General features: G+C 46.7%; 1 protein-coding gene across 3 annotated transcripts in view; it reads left to right on the top strand.

Annotated features, from left to right (window-relative positions):
• Positions 1–26,000, top strand: part of IFT88 (intraflagellar transport 88) — a 219,164-nt gene that overhangs the window by 176,024 nt on the left and 17,140 nt on the right. For all 3 annotated transcript variants that reach the window (XM_033949812.1, XM_033949811.1, XM_033949814.1), the window contains 2 exons: positions 2,882–2,942; positions 5,388–5,498. In XM_033949812.1, the coding sequence (XP_033805703.1) occupies positions 2,882–2,942; positions 5,388–5,498 (172 nt within the window). The remainder of the gene's footprint in view (positions 1–2,881; positions 2,943–5,387; positions 5,499–26,000) is intronic.

Below are 26,000 nucleotides of genomic sequence, written 5' to 3'. Positions count from 1 at the left end.
TTCTTTAGCAGCTTCCATCTTGAACATCGACTCCCACAACAGGCAGCGCTGCTTAAACGCTCGCGCTGTTAGAGTGGAACAAGGCCGGCACGATTTCGGGAAATGTTCTGGACCAAGACACTGCAGGCAGCGTCGATGCGGGTCCATCAGCGAAATCACGCGCTGGCACTTGCTACACTTTTTAAAACCGGTGATTGGCCGGGACATAGGCCGAAAAAGCTCCGCCGCTAGATCGAAGGAGCTGGGTCTGAGCCACGTGGCCGACCCGGCCGACTCGCCGGAAGAAAAATTTTTTTTTTTTTTTTTTTTAAATAAAAGAAAGAAAACACACGAAAAGAGGAAAAGAAATCCAAAATCGCGGAATTAGAAGGCAATAAAACGGGAATTCAGTCAGCGCAGAATTGAAGTAAAACTTCTCAGCTCCGCGGAAAGAAAAGAACTCAGGAGACATGCCCGGTCCATCGGGCGGGAAGGCACTGGCGCATGCGCGGTGCGGGCATCTCGAAACTTCTAAGTTTCTTCAAGCAAGACATGCTTGTGAGACGTCCGTATCGGGGCTCTGTCGGATGACATCACCCACTAGTGAGAATACCTGCCTGCTTGTCCTGGGATAAGTATTAGTTCTTCTCTTCTAAATGTATGTAATGAATTTGCATGAGAGATTTTCAAGTTTTTTTTATTATTCAAGTTTTTATTAATATTTGATGGATCGCTTATTTAGTTTACTAAGCGATGTACAGCTTCATAAAACAAGGTGAAAACAAACAGAATAACTTCAGACTTGCCGAATAAAACTTACATGAGTCGTGGCGGGTAGGGGGGAAAAGTTACAATTCTTTGTTAGAGAGAAAAAACAAAAAGGGGATGAACGAGAGGGAGGGTAAAAAATTTCAGGACCTAAAACTTCTGGTCACTGGTCAGAAGATGAAAGGTTGAATGCGTCTTTAAAAAGGTAAATTTTTTAAATTTTTTTTAAAAGATGAAAGGTCTTTTTCTTCTCTAATGTACTGTGGTAGTGAGTTCCACAGTTGAGGGGCCATAACCGAAAACATATCGTGTCTTCTGGTGCCTATAATTTTCAGAGATGAAACAGTTAGGAGGTTCTGAGAAGTCGACCGGAGAGATCGGGAGGTGTTATAAGGGATGATCATCCTGGTGATAAATTGAGGTTCATTAAAAATTAAAGATTTAAAAACTAAAAGTAGTATTTTAAAAGTAATGTGATGGCTGATTGAGAGCCAATGGGAGTTAATCATAAAGGGCGTGACGTGATCATATTTGCATATAATGGAAGTGACAGGTATGCAAATCTCTCTCATGCATATTCATTAGGGATATCTTGAAAACTCGACTGGCTGGGAGGCCCCCAGGACAGGGTTGAGAACCACTGACATACATAATGCATAGACAAACGGGTTATAAATTTATATGCGTACAGCATAGTTTGATCATCATAGGTTAACATATACAGAGTCAAGTTTAGCATACAATTTGGTCATCTTAAAGTTCATATACGTGGCATTTAGTAAACATCCCAAGGCCTTTTATCTGCATTGACATGTCCAGAGTCAGATTACTACTACTACTACTACTACTTAAGAAAGAACTGAATATTTCTTGGGGTGTCCTAATTTTTTCACATGACTGTATTTTTGAAAGTGCGGTCTCCAGAATTGTACACAATATTCTAAATGAAGTCTCACCAGAGTCTTATACAAGGACATCATTACCTCCTTTTTCCTACTGGCCATTTCTCTCCCTATGCACCCAAGCATCAGTCTAGCTTTCTGCATTGCCTTGTCTATCTGTTTGGTTACCTTAATAACATCACTTATGATCATATCCAAGTCCTACTGCTCTTTCATGGACAAAAGTTCTTCACCCTCTAAAACTAGACTGTCCCTCATTTTTGTAGCCAAAACACATTACCCTGCATTTCTTGGCATTAAATTTTAGCTTCCAAATTCCAGACCATTCTTTTGTCAGGTCCTTCCTCGTGTTATCCACACCATCAGGGGTGTCTACCCTATGGCAAATTTTGGTATCATCCACAAAGAGGCAAGCCTTACCAGACAGCCCAACAGCAAGTTTAGCCAGTAAGTCCTCCAGAATCTTTTTGAGGATTAGAATCCAACTTCATTCTACCTGATCCAGGCTGCCTTAAAAAAAAAAAAAGAAAAAGAAAATACAAAAACAGCTAATTGGCTACCAAAAATATTTTGGTGTCTGCCTATTGCAGCACTTTATATTGGTTTTCCTTTTTTTGTTGCTGTTGAAGGCAGCCAGTAGCTAGGGAATCTTGTACTGTGATGACTTGCTATCCTGCTTTATTTTTTTCCAGAGAAAACCAAAATACTTACATGTAGCAGATGTTTTCCATGGACAGCAGGATACAAGACCTCACATACCTGCCTACCTCCCCAAGCTGAATAATTAGACTGAGGTGATCTTGTGCAACAGTGGGAAGTGGCATGCATGCACAATGAAGCAATTCAAAATCTTCTAGTGTATACTAAGCAGCAGAAACTTTCCTACATGGTGATCTGATGTAAGGACTTGCTATATAGTTTGCTGTCTACAGAGAACACCTTCTACAGAAATACAGCTTTATTTTCCAAGCATTGTGGCAAAACTAAGTAAATAATTTATAAAGAAGGTACATATACAACTGAAGAATCCCTTTTAGACTTTAAGATTTTAGATACCTCATTAAGGAATCCTTTTACAAAGCCGCAATAGCATCTGCTGCTGTGGAAATCACTCCAACGCCCATAGTGATTTAATGGGTGTCGGAGCATTTGGGTTGTGGCAGCTACTACTGCAGCTTTGTAAATAAATAACAACAAAGTAATCTTTTAATCATTTTTTTCTGCTTTCCTAGCGTGTGAAATCTGGCAGAGATGGCAGTGGCCGAAGCCGAAGAGAGGGAAGTGCTAGCAGTGGTAAGTTATTCATGATGTTAATTGTCCATAGACACAACATAAGAACTAGCCTGTACTAAATACACTTTTAACAAGTTGTTGGAATGGGACGGGGATGATATGAGATGTTTCAGTTTTCATGATGGATGATTTCAAGGTTGTCTCCTATAATGTTAGGGGATTAAACTCCCCTCACAAACATACAGCATTGTTTAAAGAGCTGGTGTGTCTTCAAGCTGCAGTATGCTTCCTACAAGAGTCACATCTTCCCAGAGCCCATGAACTGTACTTACGTGATTCTAGATTTCCCTCAATGTACTGGGCCTTTGCAGGTGACTCAAAAAGAGAGGAGTGGGCGTTTTATTGGCCAAGATCCTGCCGTTGGAGGTTAAGAAAGTGATATGGGATCCTCAGGGAACGCTATATTTTTCTGATGGGGGTTCTCCAGGGTCACACCCATACTTTTGTCAATCTTTATGCACCGAATGAAGGAATTTTTTTTCCTAGAGATGACTTCTAAGATTCTTCAATATTTGACAATTGTTACCATCCTTGGATAACTCTGGCAGCTGGGTATCTTATAGTAAGAGGAATAGGGTTGAGCTGCGCCGCTTCTTTCAAGATCTTGACTTGGAGGATGGGTGGAGATGGCTGCACCCTAGAAACCGTGACTACACTCATTTTTACCCTGTTCACCACTCTTACTCCAGAATAGACTTCATTTTGGTAGAGAAGGAATTGCTGCATAGAGTGCACCATGCTGGGATCGAGCCGCAAACTTGGTCTGACCATTCCCCTGTGTGATTATATCTGGATGGGGTTAAGCAAAGCACAGGCACATGTACTGGAGATTAAATGACAGTCTATTGGATGATCCTGCAATCCTTCATAAGATACAGGTTGTCATAGATGAGTATATTCAGTTCAATGTAGGTTTCATAGGGGGTAGTTTGGGAAGGCTTAAAGGTGGTGGTACAGGGTCATCTTATTTCTGTGGCGACCCATAGGGAGAGAGAGGGTTCAAGAGGGGTTAGAAGGGTCTCATAAACATCATCCATGGGAGGGAAGGGTCCTGTACTATCTTAGGGAGGCCTGTAGAGCTTGCACTGCTCATTTTTTAAACATATACCATATTTTTCGCTCCATAAGATGCACCTGACCATAAGACGTACCCTAGATTTAGAGGAGGAAAACAAGAAAAAAAATTATTCTGAACCAAATTCTCCCTGCCATGCTCTGCACCCAACCCTACACTCCTTGCCAGGCTCTGTACCCTGTTCCACTACACTGCCCTGTCCTGTAACCTGCCCCCCAGTAACTTTTTTAATCCCCCCTCCCTTTTTTATGGTACAATTTTTATTGGTTTCCAAAATGAATTACAAACAGGGCATAGCCCAAAACAGAAACAAGTCTCATACAAAACTGGAACAATAATCAAGAATACCACAGCATGAACCCCAACCCCCTCCTAGAGCAGGGAGCAACCTCCAGTATTCAGAACAATGAAACAAAAATTTAAAAAACAAACTTTTTTAACCCCTGTTCTTTTTAAACACCCTCCGTCCCGTACCTCTTCAAATCTCCCCCATTGCCTGGTGGTCCAATGGTGCATTGGACCACCCTCTTACCTGGGCCCATGCCGCCTCTTCCCGACCTGTTCTGCACCTCCTTAAATGACTCATTGCCTGGTAGTTCAGTGGTGTGTCAGCCGGCAGGCGCGAGCTTTCCGCCCGCCTGCCTGGGCCTGCTACTCCCTCCGAATGGTGCCTTCAATTCTCGCAGAACAGGACTGGAAGAGGCAGCGCAGGCCCAGGCAGGCAGGCGGAGGGCTCCTGCCAGCCGGCCGATGCACTGCTGGACCACCAGGTAATGGGGGAGATTTGAAGAGGGACGGGATAGGGGGTGTTTTAAAAAGGGATGAGGGTTAAGAAAGATACTGGGGGTGTTTTTAAAAGGCCCAACCTTGGGGCGGGGGTGTTAAAAATTTATATCTTCGCTGTATAAGATGCACTGACATTTCAACCCACTTTTGGGTGGAATAAAAGTGCGTCTTATGCAGCAAAAAAATCCGGTATATTTTTGCTCTGGATGCTCATGGAGGTAAAAAGAAATGCACTCCTGCATGCCATATATCTATTTTACAAAATGTTCTGCGCTACTCTGGGCAAGTCACTTAACACTTCATTTCCCCAGGTACAAAATAAGTACCTGTCTACAATATGTAAACTACTTTGATTGTAACCATACAAAAAAGCAGTATATCAAAGTCCTATGTTGATCCTGAATCTCTTTCTGCATAAGCATTTTATCTTTCTGTTACCACTACATTATTCTTTCAACATTTGGTCAATGTTTAAATATTCCAAAGAAGAAATAGGAATTCACAACCTATAATATAGGCAAGTTTTATTAACAATACATACAACATTTAGTGATACTGTCAAAAATTTCTTGTGTGTTTTTTAGACAGTGGACAAAGCAGCATTGCCAGTTCCAAAGGCGAGCGGCTAAGTGCCAAATTACGAACCTTGCCAGGAACAAATGAGCCTTATGAAGCCAGCACCAAGAAAGAAATAGGCAAGTAGAGCATGTCTATCTGTGATGCTCTGGTGAAGAGCTGGGAACTCTTATAAACTACATCAGGCAGTCAAACCACAAGAAAAAATACTTAGATCAGTTTGCGGCATAGATAATGAAAGTTTTTATTTTTACACTGTTTTCTTACCTCATTATTATAAAAGTTCAGTGACACAAAATACTAATTAATTAGCATAAAATGTAGTTTGTTGATTGTTGCACTAAATGAGGTTTATTGCTCAAACTCGATTAATAATATTTATAGACTAAAATATTGGGTAATTTTAAAAAGTAGTTTTACGTCCGTTATCTGGGCCTAAAGATTTTAGAAAATCAAATAAAAATGTTTGATAATTGTTTGGTGTGTGTTAGCATCAATGGTATAGCCAGATGACCAATTTTGGGTGGACTTGAAATTCTTTTCACCTCTGCCCCCTTCCCTGCAAACTCAAAATATTAAATGCCTGAGCTGATGAGTGTCCCCAGCTGCAGAGCTCCTCTTGCTAGGGCAGGCAAAGCTGTTCCAAGTCTCAATCGGTTGCACTCTCCCCTGGTTGTTGGTATTACTAGCGGGCCGCATACAATCAGTGTTTGCGCATGCATAAACATTGAGCATTTGCAGAGGGGCCAGTGTCAATATTAGCTTGAGGACAATATAGCCAGCTGCCGCTTAGAAGAGCACTGACTGCTTGAGGGGGAGGAGGTCTTCACCTGGTGGGGCTTGGAGATCTCCACCAGCCACAGCAAAAGTTCCAGAGTTTTGGTTGGACCTGTCCAAATTTTGTGGACCCAGGTCCACCTGTGGCTATACCACAGGTTAATATAACTCTTTGCTTTCTGGAGTTAAAGGATGTAAAATATATACAAACTAATGGAAGTGTTAATTTTTTTCCATTGAGTTTGTGATTGGGGATTGTGGAGAGTTCTTATCTATAGATTAACTTGAATGACATATTTTTACTTGCCTTATCTTCTCAGTCCTTTTCAGAGCTATCAAATTATTCAGTTCAAAGTGGGAGATTTTTTTGGCCATTCTTGACTTTTAACTTACATGCCAAAGCATTGGGATTTGTAATCACCAATTCTACCAATTAAAATCTGTGCTGAATATTTCATAGTGCCTCAGGATGGAGTAATTGCACATCCAGGACTGTCTAAAATCTTCCCCCTGGAACTGAGTTACTTGGCAGCTCTGGCCCTCTTTCTTTATCCAAGTGTCATTGTTAGGAAAATCCCTAAACTAACAACCAGAAAAATTTCTAGTTTTCTCTAGGATTAATTAAAATTCTTTTACCAAGTTCATGAAAATGAAGCATTTTCAAAAGGCTGTAGGTAAAATTTTTGCAACTCTGGCCTGGTATATGAAAAAAGTATTATTTCAAAATTTGATTTGTGCCTGTGCAACTCCATAGAAACCAGCTTCTATTTGCTGCTAATCTTTGGAAGTTTTTTTTTGTTTGCTTGCTATTTCTATTATTATTCTGATATGTTATTGTAACAAGTTCCATGCGAGAGTTCTTTTTTTCAATATAAAATTTGCATATAATTTTTCAACTCACTTAAAGGAAATAACCAGTTTTCCTACTACAGTATACATATTCAAAGTAACATAGGGGACCATGTTCCAATGCTATAACCTCCACCTTAGCCAGAACAGAGTCTGGCTCCTGGCACTAACAATTAAAAAGGAGACAGAACTTTTAAAATTAGATCTTGAGTGCAGGGCCGGATTAAAGGGGAGGCCCAGTAGGCACATGCCTCGGGCCCAATGAGCTTGGACCCCCGCATGTCTCCCTTTGCTCTCAGTGTTCTAACTTGCTTGCAGCAGTACCAGTAATGTAGGCACAGAACGCAGTGATTCACTTAGGCAGCCTTGGGGCCTTTGCTGGGTTGTAGCCGCCTCTGATAATGCAACTTCCTCTTTCCTCAGAAGCAACCTAGCAAAGGCCCCAAGGCTGCCTAAGTGAATCATTGTGCTGACACTACTGCAGGCAAGTTAAAACATTGAGCTGCTGCTGCTGCGAGTCCAGGTAACGAAAGGTGCCTTTGCCACTGGTCGGAGGTGGAAGGGGGAGCTGCTGATGTTAGGGGTGAAAGGAGAAGGGTGAGCTGGTTGGGAGGAAGGGGGCACTGCTTCTGCTGGTCAGGGGAGAGAGATAGTTGCCACACTGGACTGGAAATGGAGGATGGTGATGGAGGAGCTGCTGCTGGACAGGGGCAAAGAAAGGAAGAGCTGCTGCTGGACCTGGAGGGATGATGAATCAAGGTTGCAGTACACTTTTGTATACATATGGGATGGGTTCAGAGTTTTAAGTCCTGAGGAGCAGGTAGATGGGAAGGGAAAAGGGATTTGTTCAGAGATGTTTGGGGGGGTTGCATAGAAGAAAAACAGTACACTGTTGTTTGTTTTGAATTTTAAAACAAAAGAAATAAATAAATCAAGTGGAAATAAAGAAGTAAATAAGAAAACAGGTAAATAAATGGGGACTGGGCAGGGGTGGGGCCAGGGGGCCCAGTGTACTTGTGTGCCTAGAGGCCCTTGAAGAATTAATCCTGCCCTCCTTGAGCGAAAGCTGGTAGCCATTTCAGAGCATGTAATTTGTAGTAAAGCATCTTCAAAAGACTCTTAAAACAGGAAATAAGAATGTCCTGAGAGATGATGAAAAAGCTGAGAGTGTTCAGGTGAATTTAAAGAGCAGACACATATTGATTCTAAATTACCCGCAGTGACTTCTAATAAAAGCAATACAAGTACAGTAAGTATCAATAAGCAAATGCAAAAAGTCTAAAATATAAAAATAAGATTGGAGGATTTGAATGTATGGCACTAAATGAAGACAAAGATTAAGACTTTCAGAGGCCTTGCTGAAAAGAGGATAACCAGAAAACAAAAGAAGAGTAGCGTGAACTAGTAATAACATGGCATATGATAGGAATGATACAGAATCAATTGTATAAAAGTTCTGTAAGAAACATGATGTATACTAGAAGGATGGATAGACTGAAATACTAACATTAAATAGACTAGTACAACTGAAAACACTGTAATAGGAGATTTTAGTCTCATTTTAGAGTGTCTCTCTAAGGCATATATGAGAAATACAGTTGCTAGATGCCCTAGATAACTGCTTTTTTAAGTTATTTTAGATCTAATGAAATGCAGGGTTTAATGGAAGGACTACCAATACTGGAGCTGCTGAGCAATAATGATTTTAACCACTGGAGAGAAAATAACTTATTCTAGTAACATTTAACTTTAAAGAGAAAAATTGATAAAATGAGAAGTTAGAATAAAACTGAAAGGATCAGTTGTGAGGGTTAAAAGTCTACGCTTTTTTTCCATAGACACAAAATGAGAGAATATACTTGGGGGCCCTTTTACTAAGGTGTGCTGAGTTTTTGCACTTGCACTTTAAAAGCAAAAATTAGCACACAGGAAATTCAACACTGTGCCCAGTTAGAGTCCAACCAAACCTAGGCTCTTCAGTATCTGCTAAATCCGTTACCAAAATTGGCCGCTTAGCTTCGGAAGAAACCAAAACAGCCAGGCCCCCCACCCCCTGCCATCATTGTCACCACATAGCCTTCCTCCACAATGTCAACTTTAGAACACTGAATGTCATAGTCATCTTGAGATTGGAGCCAGTGTAGGCAGGAGCAACTGTGAATTGCTCATGCCCCAGTTAGACTACCAGGGTGCCAATGGTAGGCCCAGGAAGGAAGAAATCAAAGTTGCCTGATGAGTGGGTCCAGGAAGAGGGAAAGGAGGCTGTGTTTGGTGGAAGAGAGGAGTTTTGGTTTCAGCCAAAAATGCCCAGGCATTTTTGGCCATTACTTGAACCTAGGTTTTGGGCCAGTTTTGGTTGACCTCTATTCTCAATTCTATTCCCTGCAGTTACTACACAAAAAAGTTCTCTATTGTGCATCAAGATTATTCATGATTAGCATGGATACACTTACCACTGTCTTAAGTAACAGAGCATGGTAAGCATTGGGTGAAAACTTCTGTACCCACCCATGCTTCACCCACACCTCCCCAGTCTAACATTACATGCAGTTAATGTGCAAATTAGAATATACTGCTTTGCCAGTGCAGTTCAGCATACTTGTGTACTAACAGTGCATGCTAACTTGTGCATTAGCTGCTTAACACGTTAGGAGCTAGTCTCTTAAATGAGGTTTGCCAATTATTTAAAAATTCTTCTTGGAAAGCCAGATAAATTGTTTGAAAGACCAAATGACTGTCGGCGTGGGTAAATAATGCTATGAGAGGGGCTGTTAAAGCCAAACAGTTGTCCTTCAGTAATGGAATGCAGGTCTTAAAGAGGAAAAAAAGCACAGATAAATTAAATGTAAAACATTAAAGGGTTTAATAAAGAATTTAAAGTGATAATTGCAAATAAATTATATGTTTTAATGTATGAAATTTATGGCCTTAAGGTGTGGTTAAGAACCTGTTCTGTTACATAGATACATGAGTCTGTATGTTAGGTGATCAATTCATGCTCACAACTGTTGCAGAAGGATGTCAATCCTATCTTTCACCAGTGGAGTATAGTGCCCTCTTTAGTTTTTCCTTCTGCAAGCAAACTGCTTGAACTGCTCTGTTCGGTTTTTATTATTTTCAGGTAATTTTCTTTCATTTTGTGAGGCTTTGGTGCCAGGAGGACTCCATATTTGAGACTACTTTGCCTGGGAGAGGATGCAGTCTTTGCAAGGGTAGACTGCAGCTCATAGGGCATTCCCCAGGTGTATCTGATGAGCCAGCCTGCTTTGTGCTTCTTTGAGGGTCGGGGTCCGTTCCCCAGGGAGCCATCTCACCTGCTTTATTAGAGACTTGAGCGCATACTATGGGGCTCCTATGTGAATCTATTGGTTTTCAGGGAGCTGGCTGCTTTTTTAACTCCCCCTGTCGTGCCGTGAGGATCTGTGGGGGTGAAGTCCTCAGTCAATGTCTGTCCAACTGGCAGCCCAAAGATCTTCAGTTCTGGTATGATTCCAATAAGGATTTGAAGCAGAAAGTCTTCTCCAAGTTGTCAGACTGAGGCAAAGCTGACATAGGCAGGCACCAGATCAGCACTGTGAGTACAACCCATTATTCCCTATTAATTAATGTATCAGAAAATGTAATTTTTAAGTTTCTGGGGCTAAAGCTAGGGTCCCCCTCCTCTAAAACCCCTTTCCCTGAATTTTGTAATCTTAAGGGGAGCCCCCACTAGTGCTGCCCAATTCATGGAAAAAAATTTTGATTTGATTCAGCCTATTGAATCGATTTTTTGATTCGATTTTCCTGCACTGTGGTGTAAACAAAATAAACAAACAAAAAAGACTTTTCCTCTCTCTGTTAAATCCTAGCTCACGTTCGCGGTCTAACACCAACTCTGGCAAGATACACATTTCAAATCTGACATATTGTAATCACAAAACAGAAAATAAAATTATTTTTTCTACCTTTTGTTGTCTGGTCATTTTTCAAATCATGTTGGTCCCACGCTCTGGTTGTCTTCTGATAACTTGCTTTCCAGGATCTCCTGCCCATTTGTCGTTTTCTTCTCTCTCTGTGTTAACCATCCATCTTCCATCTCCATATTCCCCTTCCGTTTCCCTTTCCTCCCCTGGAGGTCTGGCATCTTTCCTTTTTTTGTCTCCATCCCCACAGCTGCAGCGATGCACCATCCCCAGATCCACCATTTCTCCTTTTTTTAACTACCCTTTCATCCAGCATCTCTCCCTCCTTCCCCACCATCCCAGGGACCATCAGCTCTCGCTTTCTCTTCCGAACTACCCTCCTATCCAGTATCTCTAACCCCCACCCCCCTCCACACCGTCCCTTGTGTCCAACTTCTCTCCCTTTCTGTTCCTACCCTCCCTAAATGCCATTGCCCACTATTTCTCTCCCTCTCCTATTTTAGACCCATTATTTCTTCCCCCCAGTCTGGTATATGCAAGTTTCTTTGAACCCCTTCCCTCCCTCCGCATACTTCTACACCAGGGCACCCCGAAGGCCTGTCCCCCCCCTCCCCCAAAGGATGCATGTTCCCCTCTAGCCTTCCGCTCTTTTACCTTAAACCGCTTTGAACTTATGGTATAGCGGTATATAAGAAATAAAATTATTATTATTATTATTAAGATAATCGGCAGCCTGCAGAGAGGATCACAATGCTGTAGCGATCTTTGCGGGCTGCCGTCATCCTCAGCACCACGTTCGCTCTACCGCGGTCCCGCCCCTCCTCTGACATCAGGAGCAGGATTGTGGCAGAGCCAAAGTGGTGCTGAGGATGTTGGCAGCCTGCAAAGATCGCTACAGCATCGTGATTCTCTCTGCAGGCTGCCGATTATCTTAAGGTAAAAGAGCGGGCGGTCAGGGGGGAAACCAGAGGATGCTGCAAAGGCCTATGCAGCACTTCCCAACTGACCCTCGCCCCATAAAGCAGGAGCAGTAGCGGCAAACCAGCAAGAGGCAGTGCTGCTGCTCCTGCTTTAGGGGGGCGAGGTGGGAGATTGGTAACCAAATTGGCAAGGCCAATTTTTTTTTTTTAAACAAATTGATTCAAATCGATTCACCCAATTCAAATTGGAAATCAGGCAGCACTAGCCCCCACAAGCCATTTTGATGCAAATTTGCTGGCAGTGACCATCTTGGATTTTAAAAGATCTTTTTTTCTAAAGCCTCCAGCTGCCTCAAAACCCTGCAATATGACTCATAATCGACTGGGCTGGACTACTCAGGGTGTTCTGCCCCTATATCATGACAGTTTTGTGCTGGATCATTGGCTGAGGAGCATCCTTGTGCCAAGGGGCACATGAAAGAGGGGCGAGAACCTCAGGCTCAGCCTCCTCTGAGGCCTCTAGGGCTGGAGAACCGCAGGGGAGTCCGAGTGGTAGGAGGGAAATGCCTGCTGGAAGCCTCAAACAGTGAAGGCGTGAAATGCAAGTGCATGGGCGCTATGGATGCCAAGAGAAGCTAGTTTGAGTCCTTCAGGGGTCTATGGGGCCACCTGTTCAAGGATTTACTCCAGAGTTTATGAATCTCCTGTGGAAAGCGTATTTGTCGGATTCAGGATACACAGTGCTGCCTGGGGGCATGCTGCATTCACTGATCGGGGTTCAGGGACCATTCCCTTGAGAGCGTTGCTCACCCGAGGTACATCCACTAGTGGGTTTACATGTAGGTTGCATGGCTCCGTGGCGGTGTTACCAGGATTGCGGCTGACTGTGTTTCTTCACCCATTTGCATGCGTGGCATTTCCAGGTGAGGTGGAGGTCTCCAGCTGAAGCATTGAGCCAGAGAGGCAGTCAGAAGACCAGCAGTCCAGGTTTCAAGGCTTGTTGAGGCAGAGTATCTCCCTGTAAGCTGTTTCAGCTTCCATATTGCAGCTCCCAGCAGTGAGTTGACAGCTTGTGAAAACAATTTTGGGGGCTCTCCAAATTGGGATTTATCCCCCTAAGTTTCCCCACCCCAAGAATCCTAAAATTGCTGTTGTTTAGGGATCGTTGTAATTTTCCTGGGCAGTTTTATTAGTAAAATTGATCCCATGGTGGCCATCTTGGATTTTCCAGATGTGAATCTAAAGCTTTTTTTTGCCTCTACAAGCTTTGTTTTTACAAGAAAACACATCAGATGCAAGATACACATCCTCAGGGCAATATACTTCGGATTCATGCCCCGTTTGCAGCAGATGGCTGACAGGCGAGCATCCATGTTCCACATGCTGTGCGGCAGGTGAAGAGGTATCAGCCTTAGCCCCCTCTGCTCCTTCAGGGGGTTCTAATCTTTGGACTAAAAAAATTTGACCACGTGACACCTACTACCGGCAGCTATATTGGTTGCCGATGAAGGCACGCGTAAAGTTCAAATTTGCCTGTTTCTGCTTTAAAGCATTACACGGACTTGCCCCCAAATACATTACTGACCTTTTCTCCTTTTCAACCAACAGACACAAGAGAAGTTCACATTCTAACTTCGTTTCCCCCCCAGTGAGAGGTTGCAAACTGAAAAAACACCATGAATTCCTTCTTTCACACCAAGCAGCATCATGGGGTAAAGACCTAGAACAATTACTTTCGCCCTCTACTTATGAGGTATTTAGGAAACGTCTAAAAACACACCTGTTCCTAAAACATCTTGACAACTGATCCACTTATCTCTTTCCTCTCAATAGCGACCTACTGTCCTTTTGATCACTTTTCTCCTCAACAATGAATTTCCTGTCTAATTACTTCTCTTTCTTTTTCCCCTCTTGAAGTCAGTCAATTTGTACCTTTGCTTAATCTTTTGTAAACCGCATAGAACTTCACAGTATTGCGGTATATAAGCTGTTATTATTATTATTATTCTACCACTCAGTCCATCCAAAGTCAGTCCAAAAAGATGAAAATGGGCCTGGGGGCAGCACATGAGCGTCCCCAGCGAAACACAGCTGTGATTCCTCGTCTAAAACCTGCAAATCCTCCAAGAGCTCCACAAAGGACTTGCAAGAGGCAGCGATCCTTCAGAATCAGGGATTCCACCTGGAGTTTATTAATATGCTCTTTCAGGCCTATCTAGTCAAGAAACATTTGCCAAATCTGCCTACAATGGTGTCTATGTTGGTGTTGGGGGTTCCTCCTTCCCAGGACGCAGGTCCCCAACAGAGGAGCCATGCGCAATAGAGCGATGATCTACCGAAGGACGATTCAGATGATCCAGATGGGACCATGCCTTTGACTACTCAGGCAGGCACCTCCACACTGGGGGATTTGGCTGCAGGATCCAGATCTGGGAGATGCTTCTGATCTTGGTGAGGACCCCACGGTGCAGAGACTATTTAAACCTTCCACATTGGTAGGAATTATTATCCCAGGACAAGCAGGCATGATATTCTCACATGTGGGTGACGTCATCTACGGAGCCCCAGCGCGGACAGCTTTTCAAGCAAACTTGCTAGAAGTTTCAAGTTTGCACACTGCACCACGCATGTGTCTGCTTCCTCGCCCACTAGAGGGCGCGTTCCACCTCGTGGTCCTCAGTTCATTTTTTTCCGCGGAGCCAGTAAGCCCTGTGGATTGTGAGCTCCTAATCTTTTTTGTGTCGCTGCTTCCTGACACCGCGTCTGATTTTTTCGGTCGCTGTGCTTTTTGATTTCTGTTCTTTTCTGTTCTTTTCCTTTTCAAAAAAAAAAAAAAAAATTTTTGTCTTCTCGTTGGGCTCCGGGGGCTCCCGGCAGCCGTGGCCGCGGGACGTCGATCGTTCCCGGCCAGTTTCGTCGTTGATGTCCCGTCCTGTAACGGGTTTCAAAAAGTGCAGCCGGTGCGAGAGGCTGCTCTCTATTACAGACCCCCACCGGTGGTGCATCGTTTGTCTGGGCCCGGAACACCCTACCACCTCGTGCGATCGCTGTTCCACGTTTCAACCCAGGGCTCTCCGTCGCAGGAGGGCCAGAATGGCGGAGTTGTTTAAGGCGGACCCCGTGGTAAAGGCCTCGACGTCGGCCTCGGCTTCGGCCCCGGCCTCGACCTCGGCCTCGGCGTCCTCGGGGCCCTCGGCCTCTCCTCGCCCTTCGACTTCCAAGTCGACCTCGGGAACGAAGGCTACCTCGGGTAAGTCCTCCTTTCCATCCCCTACAGGGTCTGCAAAGAAGCCGTCCTCTGCTTCGACCAAGGCGGGTGGGTCGTCCTCGGCCCCGCCTCGGGCCCCGCCCGTGCAAGCCCCGAGGGAACACTCGAGACCGAGGTCGCCCTCCAGGGAGCATGCCCCGGATTCGGACCTCCCGACCTTTGTCGGGATCCCGGCTTTCCAGGAGCTCCTCAGAGCGCTCATATCAACTGAGCTGTCGGGGGCCCTGGAACAGCTGCAACGGGCTTCGACCCCGGCGGCTGTTGCCTCGGCGGCCTCGGCCTCGGCGACCTCGGCCTCGGGTGCCGGGGCTCCCTCGACCTCGGAGACCGGGGCTCCTCCGACCTCGGTCTCGGCTGTCGAGGCTCCGCCCGCCTCGGCCTCGGTCTCGGCCTCGGTTTCGGTCTTACCATCGACCGCGGGGGATCAGCCGGAGCGTAGCGTGCGGCCCCGGGACAAGGTGCGTCGGGTCCGCCGCATTTCCTCCTCATCATCCTCGAGGTCCTCCCGGGGGTCTTCGCCCTCGCCTCGGACTCGGTCGAGGCGCCGGCCGAGGAAGCCGAAGCGCTCACGGGGTTCGCCTCGAGGGCGCGGTCGGTCTTCCCCGATCGGGGGCGAGGCGTTGCGGGTGTCGGAGTTGCGCATTGACAATCCGAAGCTTCTCCGCTCCCCGGCGCGTCGGGTGTCCCGTTCTTCCTCGCCGAGGAAACGGGAGGGGGCCCTCGTCCCCCGGACCCCGGGGTCTTCGCCCCGGGCCTCGTCGAGGCGGACTCGTTCTCCTACCCCCTCGAGGCCTGTGGAGAGGACATCGTGGGGCTCGGGGTCAGGGAGAGATCCCTTGTATTATTCGCACGAGGCCTCTCCGGTTTCCTCGGCGAAAAAGTCGAGATCTCCTTCCCCACCTGCTAAACCGTCCTCATTCTCGGTTTTTGTGCAGGACATGGCCAAGGCCCTCGGGCTGGACCTTTCGGTCGGATCCCAGTATTCTAAGGAGTTCCTTGAGGAGCAGGACCTTCCAACTCCACCTCGGGAGGCTCCTCGGCTCCCATACAATAAGGTCCTCCTGCAGACTTGGTTAAAAAATTTGTCAAACCCTCTTACGGTCACGTCAGTCCCGTCCAAGATGGAGGGCAAATACAGGACGGTGCCGGCTAAGGGGTTCGACAAGGCGCAGCTCTCCCACCAGTCTTTGCTGGTGGAATCTGCCCTTAAAAAGTCTCAGCCTTCCCGGGTTTCTGCGGCGGTTCCACCTGGTAGGGAGGGCCGAACCCTGGACAAGTTTGGCCGTCGCCTTTATTCCAATTCCCTGATGGCCACCAGGGTGCTAAATTATGCATTCACTTTTTCCTCCTATCTTCGAGGTATGGTGAAGGACCTCCCTCAGTTTCGTGACTCCATACCGGACTCCCAGAAGGCAGGTTTTGATACATTCATGTCCAACCTGTCTCAACTGCGGTTGTACCTGTTTCACGCCTTGTACGACGCTTTTGAGCTGGTTTCGAGGGTGTCGGCCCTCGCGGTGGCCATGCGCCGTCTGGCCTGGCTTCGCACCCTCGACATGGACCCAAACCTGCAGAATCGCCTGGCAGATTTGCCTTGTGTGGGGTCCGAACTTTTTGACGAGTCATTAGAGGCGGCGACCAAGAGGTTGTCTGAGCAGGAGCGCTCGTTGGCCTCCTTGGTCCGGCCCAAGCCTAGACCCCCGCCGCAGAAACCCTTCCGCCCTCCCCCGAGGCGGTACCCCCAAAAATCTACTCCTGCCTTTTCCAGACCGCCACCTAGACGCCAGGCTCAGAGGGGCAGAGGGGGACAAACGCAAGCTCCGGCGCAGGGCCCTTCCAAGCCCGCGCCTTCTTTTTGACGGGCTGAGCGGATGGGGCGGGTTCCCCTCCGCGACCGCTCAGAAATCCCTGCCTATAGGGGGGCGTCTTCGGTCCTTTTACCCAGCCTGGACCGAAATTACATCAGACGCCTGGGTGCTCCGGACCGTCTCCGAGGGCTACTCTCTCAATTTCTTGTCTGTGCCACAGGATATGCCCCCGGGACCTTCCACTTTCAATCGGAGCCAGCTTCCCATCTTGCTGGCCGAGGCCCGGGCCCTGTTGAGGCTTCGGGCGGTCGAACCAGTTCCCGCGGATCAGCGGGGGACCGGGTTTTACTCCCGCTACTTTCTGGTCCCGAAAAAGACCGGGGACCTGCGCCCTATACTGGACCTCAGGAAGCTCAACAAATTCCTGGTCCGGGAGAAGTTTCGAATGCTGTCTCTCCCGGTTCTATACCCTCTCTTGGAGGAAGGGGACTGGATGTGCTCCCTCGATCTGAAGGAGGCATATACTCATGTTCCCGTGCATCCTGCCTTCCGGAGATTCTTGAGGTTCCAGGTGGGGGACTTGCACCTTCAGTACAGGGTCCTGCCTTTTGGCCTAGCTTCATCCCCTCGAGTCTTTACGAAGTGCATGGTCGTGGTCGCGGCGGCCCTGAGAAATCGGGGCCTTCAGGTTTTCCCCTACCTGGACGATTGGCTGATCAAAAGCACGACCAGGGAGGGGGTTATCTCAGCGACCCGACAGTCTATCGCCTTCCTTCAACGACTGGGATTCGAGGTGAATTTCCCCAAGTCGCAGTTGCAGCCGGCCCAGTCCCTTCAATTTATAGGCGCAGTGCTGGACACTGTGAGCCGACGTGCGTACCTCCCGCAGCCTCGCTTGGCGGCCTTGGTTCGGCTGGGGCGGTGGGTCTCGCAGCTGCAGGTGGTATCGGCCCAGCGCATGATGATGCTTCTGGGCCACATGGCATCGACGGTCCACGTCACCCCGTTTGCCAGACTGCACCTGAGAATCTCTCAGTGGACCCTGGCCTCCCAGTGGCGTCAGGATTGCGATCCGGTGTCCCGCCTCATTACGGTCACTCCTTCTTTGAAACGGTCGCTCCGTTGGTGGACCGATTGTTCCAATTTTTCCGGGGGGTTGCTGTTTCTGGCCCCTCCCTTTCGCAGGGTCCTGACCACGGACTCTTCGGAGTATGCGTGGGGGGCCCATCTAGACGGGCTGCGGACCCAGGGTCTGTGGTCGTCGGAGGACCGTCGATGTCACATCAATGTGCTGGAACTTCGAGCCATTTACATGGCGGTTCGTGCGTTCGACCACCTTCTTCGCGATCAGGTAGTCCTAGTTCGCACGGACAACCAGGTAGCGATGTACTATGTCAACAAGCAAGGTGGGACGGGCTCTTGGCCCCTCTGCAGGGAGGCGCTTCGCCTTTGGGAGTGGGCAATCTCCCGAAACATCTTCCTGCAGGCGGTATATATTCAGGGAGACCAAAACTGCTTGGCAGACAAGCTCAGTCGGCTTCTTCAACCGCACGAATGGTCTCTCCACTCCAGAGTCCTGCGCGAGGTCTTCGACCGCTGGGGGACTCCGCAGGTGGACCTGTTTGCCTCCTCGGAGACTCACAAACTGGCCCTATATTGTTCAAGGATGTATTCCCCGGACCGTCTGGAGGCGGATGCCTTCCTTCTGGACTGGGAGGGGAGGTTCCTGTATGCGTTTCCTCCTTTTCCCTTGATCATGAGAACGTTGGTACGTCTCAAGTCATCCACCGCCACGATGATTCTCATTGCGCCTCGGTGGCCTCGTCAGCATTGGTTCTCCCTGCTTCTTCAACTAAGTGTCAGGGAACCTCTGCTTCTGCCTGTGTTTCCCTCTCTGCTATCTCAGAGTCGGGGTTCGCTGTTGCATCCCAATCTGCAGTCCTTGCACCTGACTGCTTGGTTCCTTTCCCCTTCACTTCAATCCAGGTCTCTCAGTCAGTGAGGGAGGTTTTGGAAGCCTCACGCAAGGTCTCGACCAGGCTTTGTTATTCACAGAAGTGGACCAGATTTTCATCTTGGTGTTCCTCGCGACATCTGAATCCTGATTCTGTCCCGGTGGCTTCGGTTTTAGACTATTTGTTACATTTGTCTAAATCAGGCCTGAAGACGACATCTGTCCGGGTACATCTCAGTGCCATTTCAGCTTTTCACCGGCACTTAGATGGTCGTGCTCTTTCGCTTCACCCTATGGTGCAACGGTTCATGAAGGGGCTAATCAATGTTTGTCCCCCTCTGAAGCCTCCTCCTGTTGTTTGGGATTTGAATGTTGTCCTGGCTCAACTGATGAAACCTCCCTTTGAGCCTATGGACGTATCCCTTCTCAAATTCCTTACTTGGAAGGTGGTTTTTCTGATTGCTCTCACATCGGCTCGAAGGGTTAGTGAGTTGCAAGCTTTGGTTGCGGATCCACCTTTCACGGTGTTCCACCATGACAAGGTGGTCTTGCGCACGCATCCGAAATTTTTGCCAAAGATTGTATCGGATTTCCACTTGAATCAGTCCGTTGTCCTTCCTGTGTTTTTTCCTAAGCCCCACTCCCATCCTGGCGAGACGGCGCTCCATTCTCTTGACTGTAAGAGGGCGTTGGCATTTTATCTCCAACGTACCAAGTCTCATCGGAAGGTTCCTCAATTGTTTTTGTCCTTTGATCCTAATCGTCTAGGACATCCGGTTTCCAAACGCACCTTGTCCAACTGGTTGGCTGCTTGCATTTCTTTTTGCTACGCTCAGGCTGGTCTCCCGCTCTCGGGGCGTGTCACGGGGCATAAGGTCCGAGCGATGGCAGCTTCGGTTGCTTTCCTCCGATCTACTCCCATGGAGGACATTTGTAAAGCTGCCACTTGGTCTTCGGTTCATACGTTCACCTCCCACTATTGCCTGGACACTTTGTCCAGAAGCGATGGCCGGTTTGGCCAGTCGGTGTTACGTAATCTGTTTTCATAAATTGCCATCCTCCCACCTGCCCTTTTTTTTTGGTTGGCTTGGAGGTCACCCACATGTGAGAATATCATGCCTGCTTGTCCTGGGATAAAGCACAGTTACTTACCGTAACAGGTGTTATCCAGGGACAGCAGGCATATATTCTCACAACCCACCCGCCTCCCCGGGGATGGCTTCTTTGCTAGTGATGGAACTGAGGACCACGAGGTGGAACGCGCCCTCTAGTGGGCGAGGAAGCAGACACATGCGTGGTGCAGTGTGCAAACTTGAAACTTCTAGCAAGTTTGCTTGAAAAGCTGTCCGCGCTGGGGCTCCGTAGATGACGTCACCCACATGTGAGAATATATGCCTGCTGTCCCTGGATAACACCTGTTACGGTAAGTAACTGTGCTTTTTGGAATCCCTTCAAGAGATAAAATTGGAGGCTAGCCAGTCCTCGACAGCACACTGCTCTCTCATGAGCAGCATGAAGCTCAAGTCTTCCTCCTTTCCTGATCAGCTGGCCGTTGCAAAAATGCTCATGGATCAATGGGAGGCAACAGAGGGTCTTCTTAGAGTTGCCAAGGCCATGTCCAAGCTCTAGCTATGGCAAAAGCTTTAATCAGCTTTTTGTTTCGCCAAAGGTGGATTCCTTGATGGCACAGGTCACCAAGCATACTTTTCTCCCCAGTGAGGGCGGTGTAGTGTTAAAGGATGCACAAGACTGCAGGATTGATTTTGTGCTAAAAAGGCTTTTTGATTCTGCAGCCTCAGGTTTGAAATGGCTGCAACGGCATCCTTTGATGCTACAGCCTGTCACGTCAAGCTGCGCTATGATCCTGACACTATAGTGCTTCAGGAACTTTCCTTTTTGGTTTCTGGCATGGACTATGTGGCTGATGACTTATGCAGAATGGTGAGCAAGCTGTCAGCATACTCTATCTCTGTGCGCTGGATGTTGTGGATCTGACATTGATCTAGCGATTCATTGCCTAAGGTGACCCTCAAATCTGTTCTTAAATTGATTGTGACTGTCAAATTGTAACCCATTCTGAGCTTCTGGGAGAACGGGATAAAAATCTAATAAATAAGTAAGCTGCCTTTTTAGGGGCAATTATTTTTGATTTTAAACATACAAACAGAATCATGATGGCAGATAAAGGCCAAATGGCCCATCTAGTCTGCTTATCCACAGTAACCATTATTTCTTTCTCTCTCTGAGAGATTCCACGTGCCTATCCCAGGCCCTCTTGAATCAGACATAGTCTCTGTGTCTACCACCTCTTCTAGGAGACTGTTCCACGCATGTACCACCCTTTCTATAAAAGTTTCAAGTTTATTAAAAGTTTGTTTTACACGCAATGTCAAATACTTAAATGCATATGACAATTTAAAATTAGGAGACAAAAATAAAACAATTTTAAACAAATAAACATACAGTGTAACGTACAAATAATTACCGATACAAAAGGAGAAAGGGATGAACTACAAAAGTATTTCCTTAGATTACTCCTGAACCTATCACCTCTTAACTTCATCCTATGCCCTCTCATTTCAGAGTTTCCTTTCAAATGAAAGAGACTCTACTCAAACACATTTATATTACGTAGGTATTTAAACGTCTCTATCATATCTTCCCTCTCCTGTCTTTCCTCAAAAGTATACAGATTGAGATCTTTAAGTCTGTCCCCATACACCTTATGATTTAAAAATGTATTGCCTACAACAACCAATAATTCTGCAAAGGGTACAATAAAACATATACAATAAAATTAGCTAACAGACTAAAAAAAAGAACATGAAAAATATTCAATCAAGAAAAAGCTCTCTCAAATAACATAGTTTTACCAGTTTGCTAAACTGCAAAATACTAGATGCCTTTTTTATCTCAATGGGCAATGCATTCCACAGTATCATGCCCTGTACGGTCAACATAGCTTGACGAAAACCTGAGAGTCTTGCAATATCCATAGCAGGAACTTCAAGATGCATCTTATTCTCAAATTGTAATGACCGTGACGGCTGCTAGGATTACTGTTCGGTAAGGGTCTGGATGACTTCATGAATAGTGTGCAGGACCGTAAACTTAAGTCCTTGCCAGACAGCAGATCCTGATTCTCTAGGGCAGTGTTCTTCAACCACCGGTCCACAGGGCCAGCACGTGCATCAGGCCCAAAACAGTGTTCTTCAACCGCTGGTCCACGGTGCGATCGATGCGGTGTTATCTTCGAGCCAGTTCCCTCTTCCTCACTGATTCAGTGCACAAAGCCACGGGCAGTGGCTCCTACGCTCATCCTGTGCCTGAACCGGAAGCCTTCTCTCTGACATTGCAATGTCAGAGGGAAGGCTTCCAGATGAGGCACGGGACGCACAATTTGCTGCTGCCCGCAGCTTTGTGCACTGCATCAGTGAGGAAGAGGGAGCCAGCCTGAAGATAATACCGGGGGCGGCATAAAATGGCCAGGCGGGAGCAGGACAGAAGGTAAGGCATAGTAGCATGGAGAGAGGGAGACAACAAAGGTAGGGGGGAATAATTTTATTTTTGAATTGTTGGTTGTTAATAAGATTATATTGTGCATCTGTGAAAATGAATGAAAAAAATAGTGCTACAATTAATAGGGTCTGGGGTGGAGATTGGGTAGAGATGGGCGGGGTCTAGCCCATGACTTAGCCCATTGTTTTTCAGCCGCCGGTCCACGAACTAATGCCGGTCCACAGAATGATTCTTTTATTTCTGCCGGTCCATAGGTGTAAAAAGGTTAAAAAACACTGCTCTAGGGGACAGGGGCATTCTAATTTTTGTACCTCCAGGCAATATCGTCAATACTCTAAGAGGTCCCTTGGGTTAGAGATCATATCAGACAACCAAACCGTGGTTTGGTGGAGCTAGGTGTCTGCAATCTTTAGGAGTCCGCTCTACTTCCACCCCAAAGAAGCAGTTATTACATTACATTACATTACATTAGAAATTTCTATTCCGCTATTACCTTGCAGTTCAAGGCGGATTACAAAAGAGTTATAAAAGGTGGGTTACAATATTGGATCATTGGTAAATTCAAGAGAAGTTGAGAAGGCGGGTTACAAAAAGAGATATAAATGGTGGGATACAGTAGATCATTGGAGAATTCAAGAGAAGTTGAGAAGAACTGGTAGTATCTGTGGGGCGAGGTGAAGGCAGGAGGATGGAAGGTAATTGATATGTTAAGAGTGATTCAGTGATTTCTTGAAGAGTATTGTTTTTATTTCTTTTCTGAAGATCTTGTATTCGGGGGTGGTTATCAGTAGGTTGGAGATTTGGTTATCCAGTTTTGCTGCTTGTGTTGCCAGACCCTTGGTCAATCCTCCACAGATCAGAGGAAGTCTCTCAGCATTCCTAGTGGAGTGGATAGACATCACACAAATCGCTGGGTGACAGACATTCTAAGAGACGGGTACAAGCTCAAGTTTTATTGGCCACTTCCAGAATTTTTTCTGGACTCTTAAAAAGGGGAGACCAGTCAAAGAGGCCAAAGTCAGAGCCATTGTCCAGGGTTTGCTGGATACAGCAGTCATAGAGCCCATTCCAGAGTCCAACTTGGGCTCCAGCAGATACTCTATATACCTCATCATGCCAAAGAGAGGCTCCAAAGACTGGTCAAAGTGGTCAATGCAGCCCTCAAAGTTCCCCATTTCAGAATGGAAATGGTGCAGTCTGTGATGGCCTCAGTATCACCAGGGTAATTTGTGGCCTCTCTGGATTTGACAGAGGTCTATCTTTATATCCCCATTTTTCCAGAGCTCAGAAGATACTTGAGGTTCCACATCTGGCAACGGCATTTTCAGTTTTCAACCTTGTCCTTTGGGCTGATAATAGTGCCTCGGACCTTTACTAAGATGATGATGGTGGTGGTGGCAGCAGCCCACCTATAGAAACTCGGGATCCAAGTCTATCCATATCTGGCCAATTGGCCCATTAGAGCCCAGTCAGAATCTGAGGGGTACCTGGCAATGCATCAGGTTTGTCCAATTGCTTCAGAGACTAAGCTGGGTAGTCAGCTTTCAGAAATCACCTTGTTCTGATGCAAAACCTGGAATACCTGGGGGTATATTTCACCACGGGGATAACAAAGTGTTTTTTCCTGAGTCACACCAGGAGAAGCTTTGGCAGTTAATATATGCCTTTTTAGATTCTCGAGCCCCAACAGCCTGGCAATACCTGAAAGTTCTGGGGTCCATATTCACGACCATCGATGTAGTTCCTTGGGCAAGGGTGCACTTATCTCCTGTTGGAGACAATGGAGGCTCGGCACAGTCTAGCCTAGTGGTTGAACCCTCTCTCTGTCCAGAGGCATTCAGCTTTGGATCTTTGAGTGATCTAGCTGACTTTCCTGCATGTCAAGAGTGCACTCCAGAACAAGGTGGTTCGAATCTTGTTGGACAATACCATAGCAGCGGCCTATGTCAATCAGCAAGGGGGCATCTGGAGTGCACTTCTGCAGCAGGTGACTCAAATGTTTTGTTGGGTGGAAAGGCATCTTTTGGCTCTTTTTGCAGTGCACATAAAAGGAGCAGACAACATGCAAGCAGATTATCTCAGCCATCAAACTGTGGATCCAGGGGAATGGCCCTTGTCCTAGAGAGCCTTTTAATGCATTGTAGAGAGATGGGGGATGCCCGATTTTCGACCTGATGGTGTTGGCAGTCAGCTAGAAGGTGGCTCATTTCTTTGGCTACTGTTGTGAATATAAGAAGTGAAGGTTTGGACATCATGGTGTAGACATGGCCCCAAGAGGGAATTCTCTTTGTCTTCCTTCCATGGCCCATGATAGGCCACCTTTTGCAGAGAATCAAGATGCACCAGGGTTGGGTGATTTTTCATGGCGCACGATTGGCTGGGGCGCACGTGGTATAAACTTCCCTGCCACCCTCGCCTCCTCACACAGTGTCCCATTGCCTTTCAGGATCCAGACCACTTTGATCTTACGGCCTGGCACTTGAGTATGCAGATTTAGTGTGCAGAGGCTACTCGACAGGAGTGATAGCTACCATCTTGCGCAGCAAGAAGTCAGCTCAGTGGCGTACCAAGGGGGGCTGGGGGGGCAGTCTGCCCCAGGTGCATGCCCCAAGGGGGTGCACAGCTGGCCACCCACCGGGGAATAGGCTGCTACCGGGGAAAGGCTGCCACTGCTGCCATCAAGAACAGGCCGGCGCCGAGTTCTCCCTCCCTGCTTTTCTTCCCCGCAGGGCTGACCAACTCTCGCCGCCTGACATCAATTCTGACGTCAGAGAGGACATTCTGGGCCAGCCAATCGTCTGTTCCCGATGGTGGCAGTAGCAGCCGCATGTTTCCCAATGGCAGTGGCATGGGAGAAGGCAGGGAGAAAGAAAGGGTGGGGGACAGGGAGCCAGAAAGAAAGAAAAAAATAGGGCACAGAGAGAGGAGAGAGAAAGACAGGCATACAGAAAGAAAGGGGGCATGGAGAGAGAAAGAAAGAAGGGGGCAGGGTGAAAGAAAGAAATAGGGCACGGAGAGAGAGAGAGAGAGACAGACATAAAGAAAGGGGGCATAGAGAGAGAAAGAAAGAAGGGGGCAGGGTGAAACAAAGAAAGAAATGGGACACGGAGAGATGGAGAGAAAGACAGACATACAGAAAGAAAGGGGGCATAGAGAGAGAAAGAAAAAAGTTGGGGGAGGGAATGAGGTCTGGAGGAGAGGAAGCATACAGGAGGCTGAAAGAAGGGAAGAAATATTGGATGCACAGTCAAAAGAATAAAGTACAACCAGAGACTGATGAAATTACCAAAGGTAGGAAAAATGATTTTATTTTCAATTTAGTGATCAAAATGTGTCCGTATTGAGAATGTCTATATTTTGCACTATGGCCCCCTTTTACTAAACCGCAATAGCAGTTTTTAGCGCAGGGAGCCTATGAGTGTCGAAAGCAGCGTGGGGCATTCAGCGTAGCTCCCTGCGTTAAAAACCGCTATCGCGGTTTAGTAAAAAGGGAGGGGGAATATTTGTCTATTTTTGTATAGTTGTTACTGAGGTGACATTGCATAAAGTCATCTGCCTTGACTTTTTTGAAAACCCACAGAATATAAATGATAATTAACATTTTCTCTGCGTACAGTGTGCTTT

Source organism: Geotrypetes seraphini, chromosome 6 (genome assembly GCF_902459505.1).
Source record: "Geotrypetes seraphini chromosome 6, aGeoSer1.1, whole genome shotgun sequence".
Taxonomy (NCBI): domain Eukaryota; kingdom Metazoa; phylum Chordata; class Amphibia; order Gymnophiona; family Dermophiidae; genus Geotrypetes; species Geotrypetes seraphini.
The sequence above is the reverse complement of the archived record's forward strand: the minus strand, read 5'-3'. Positions and strand labels throughout refer to the sequence as shown.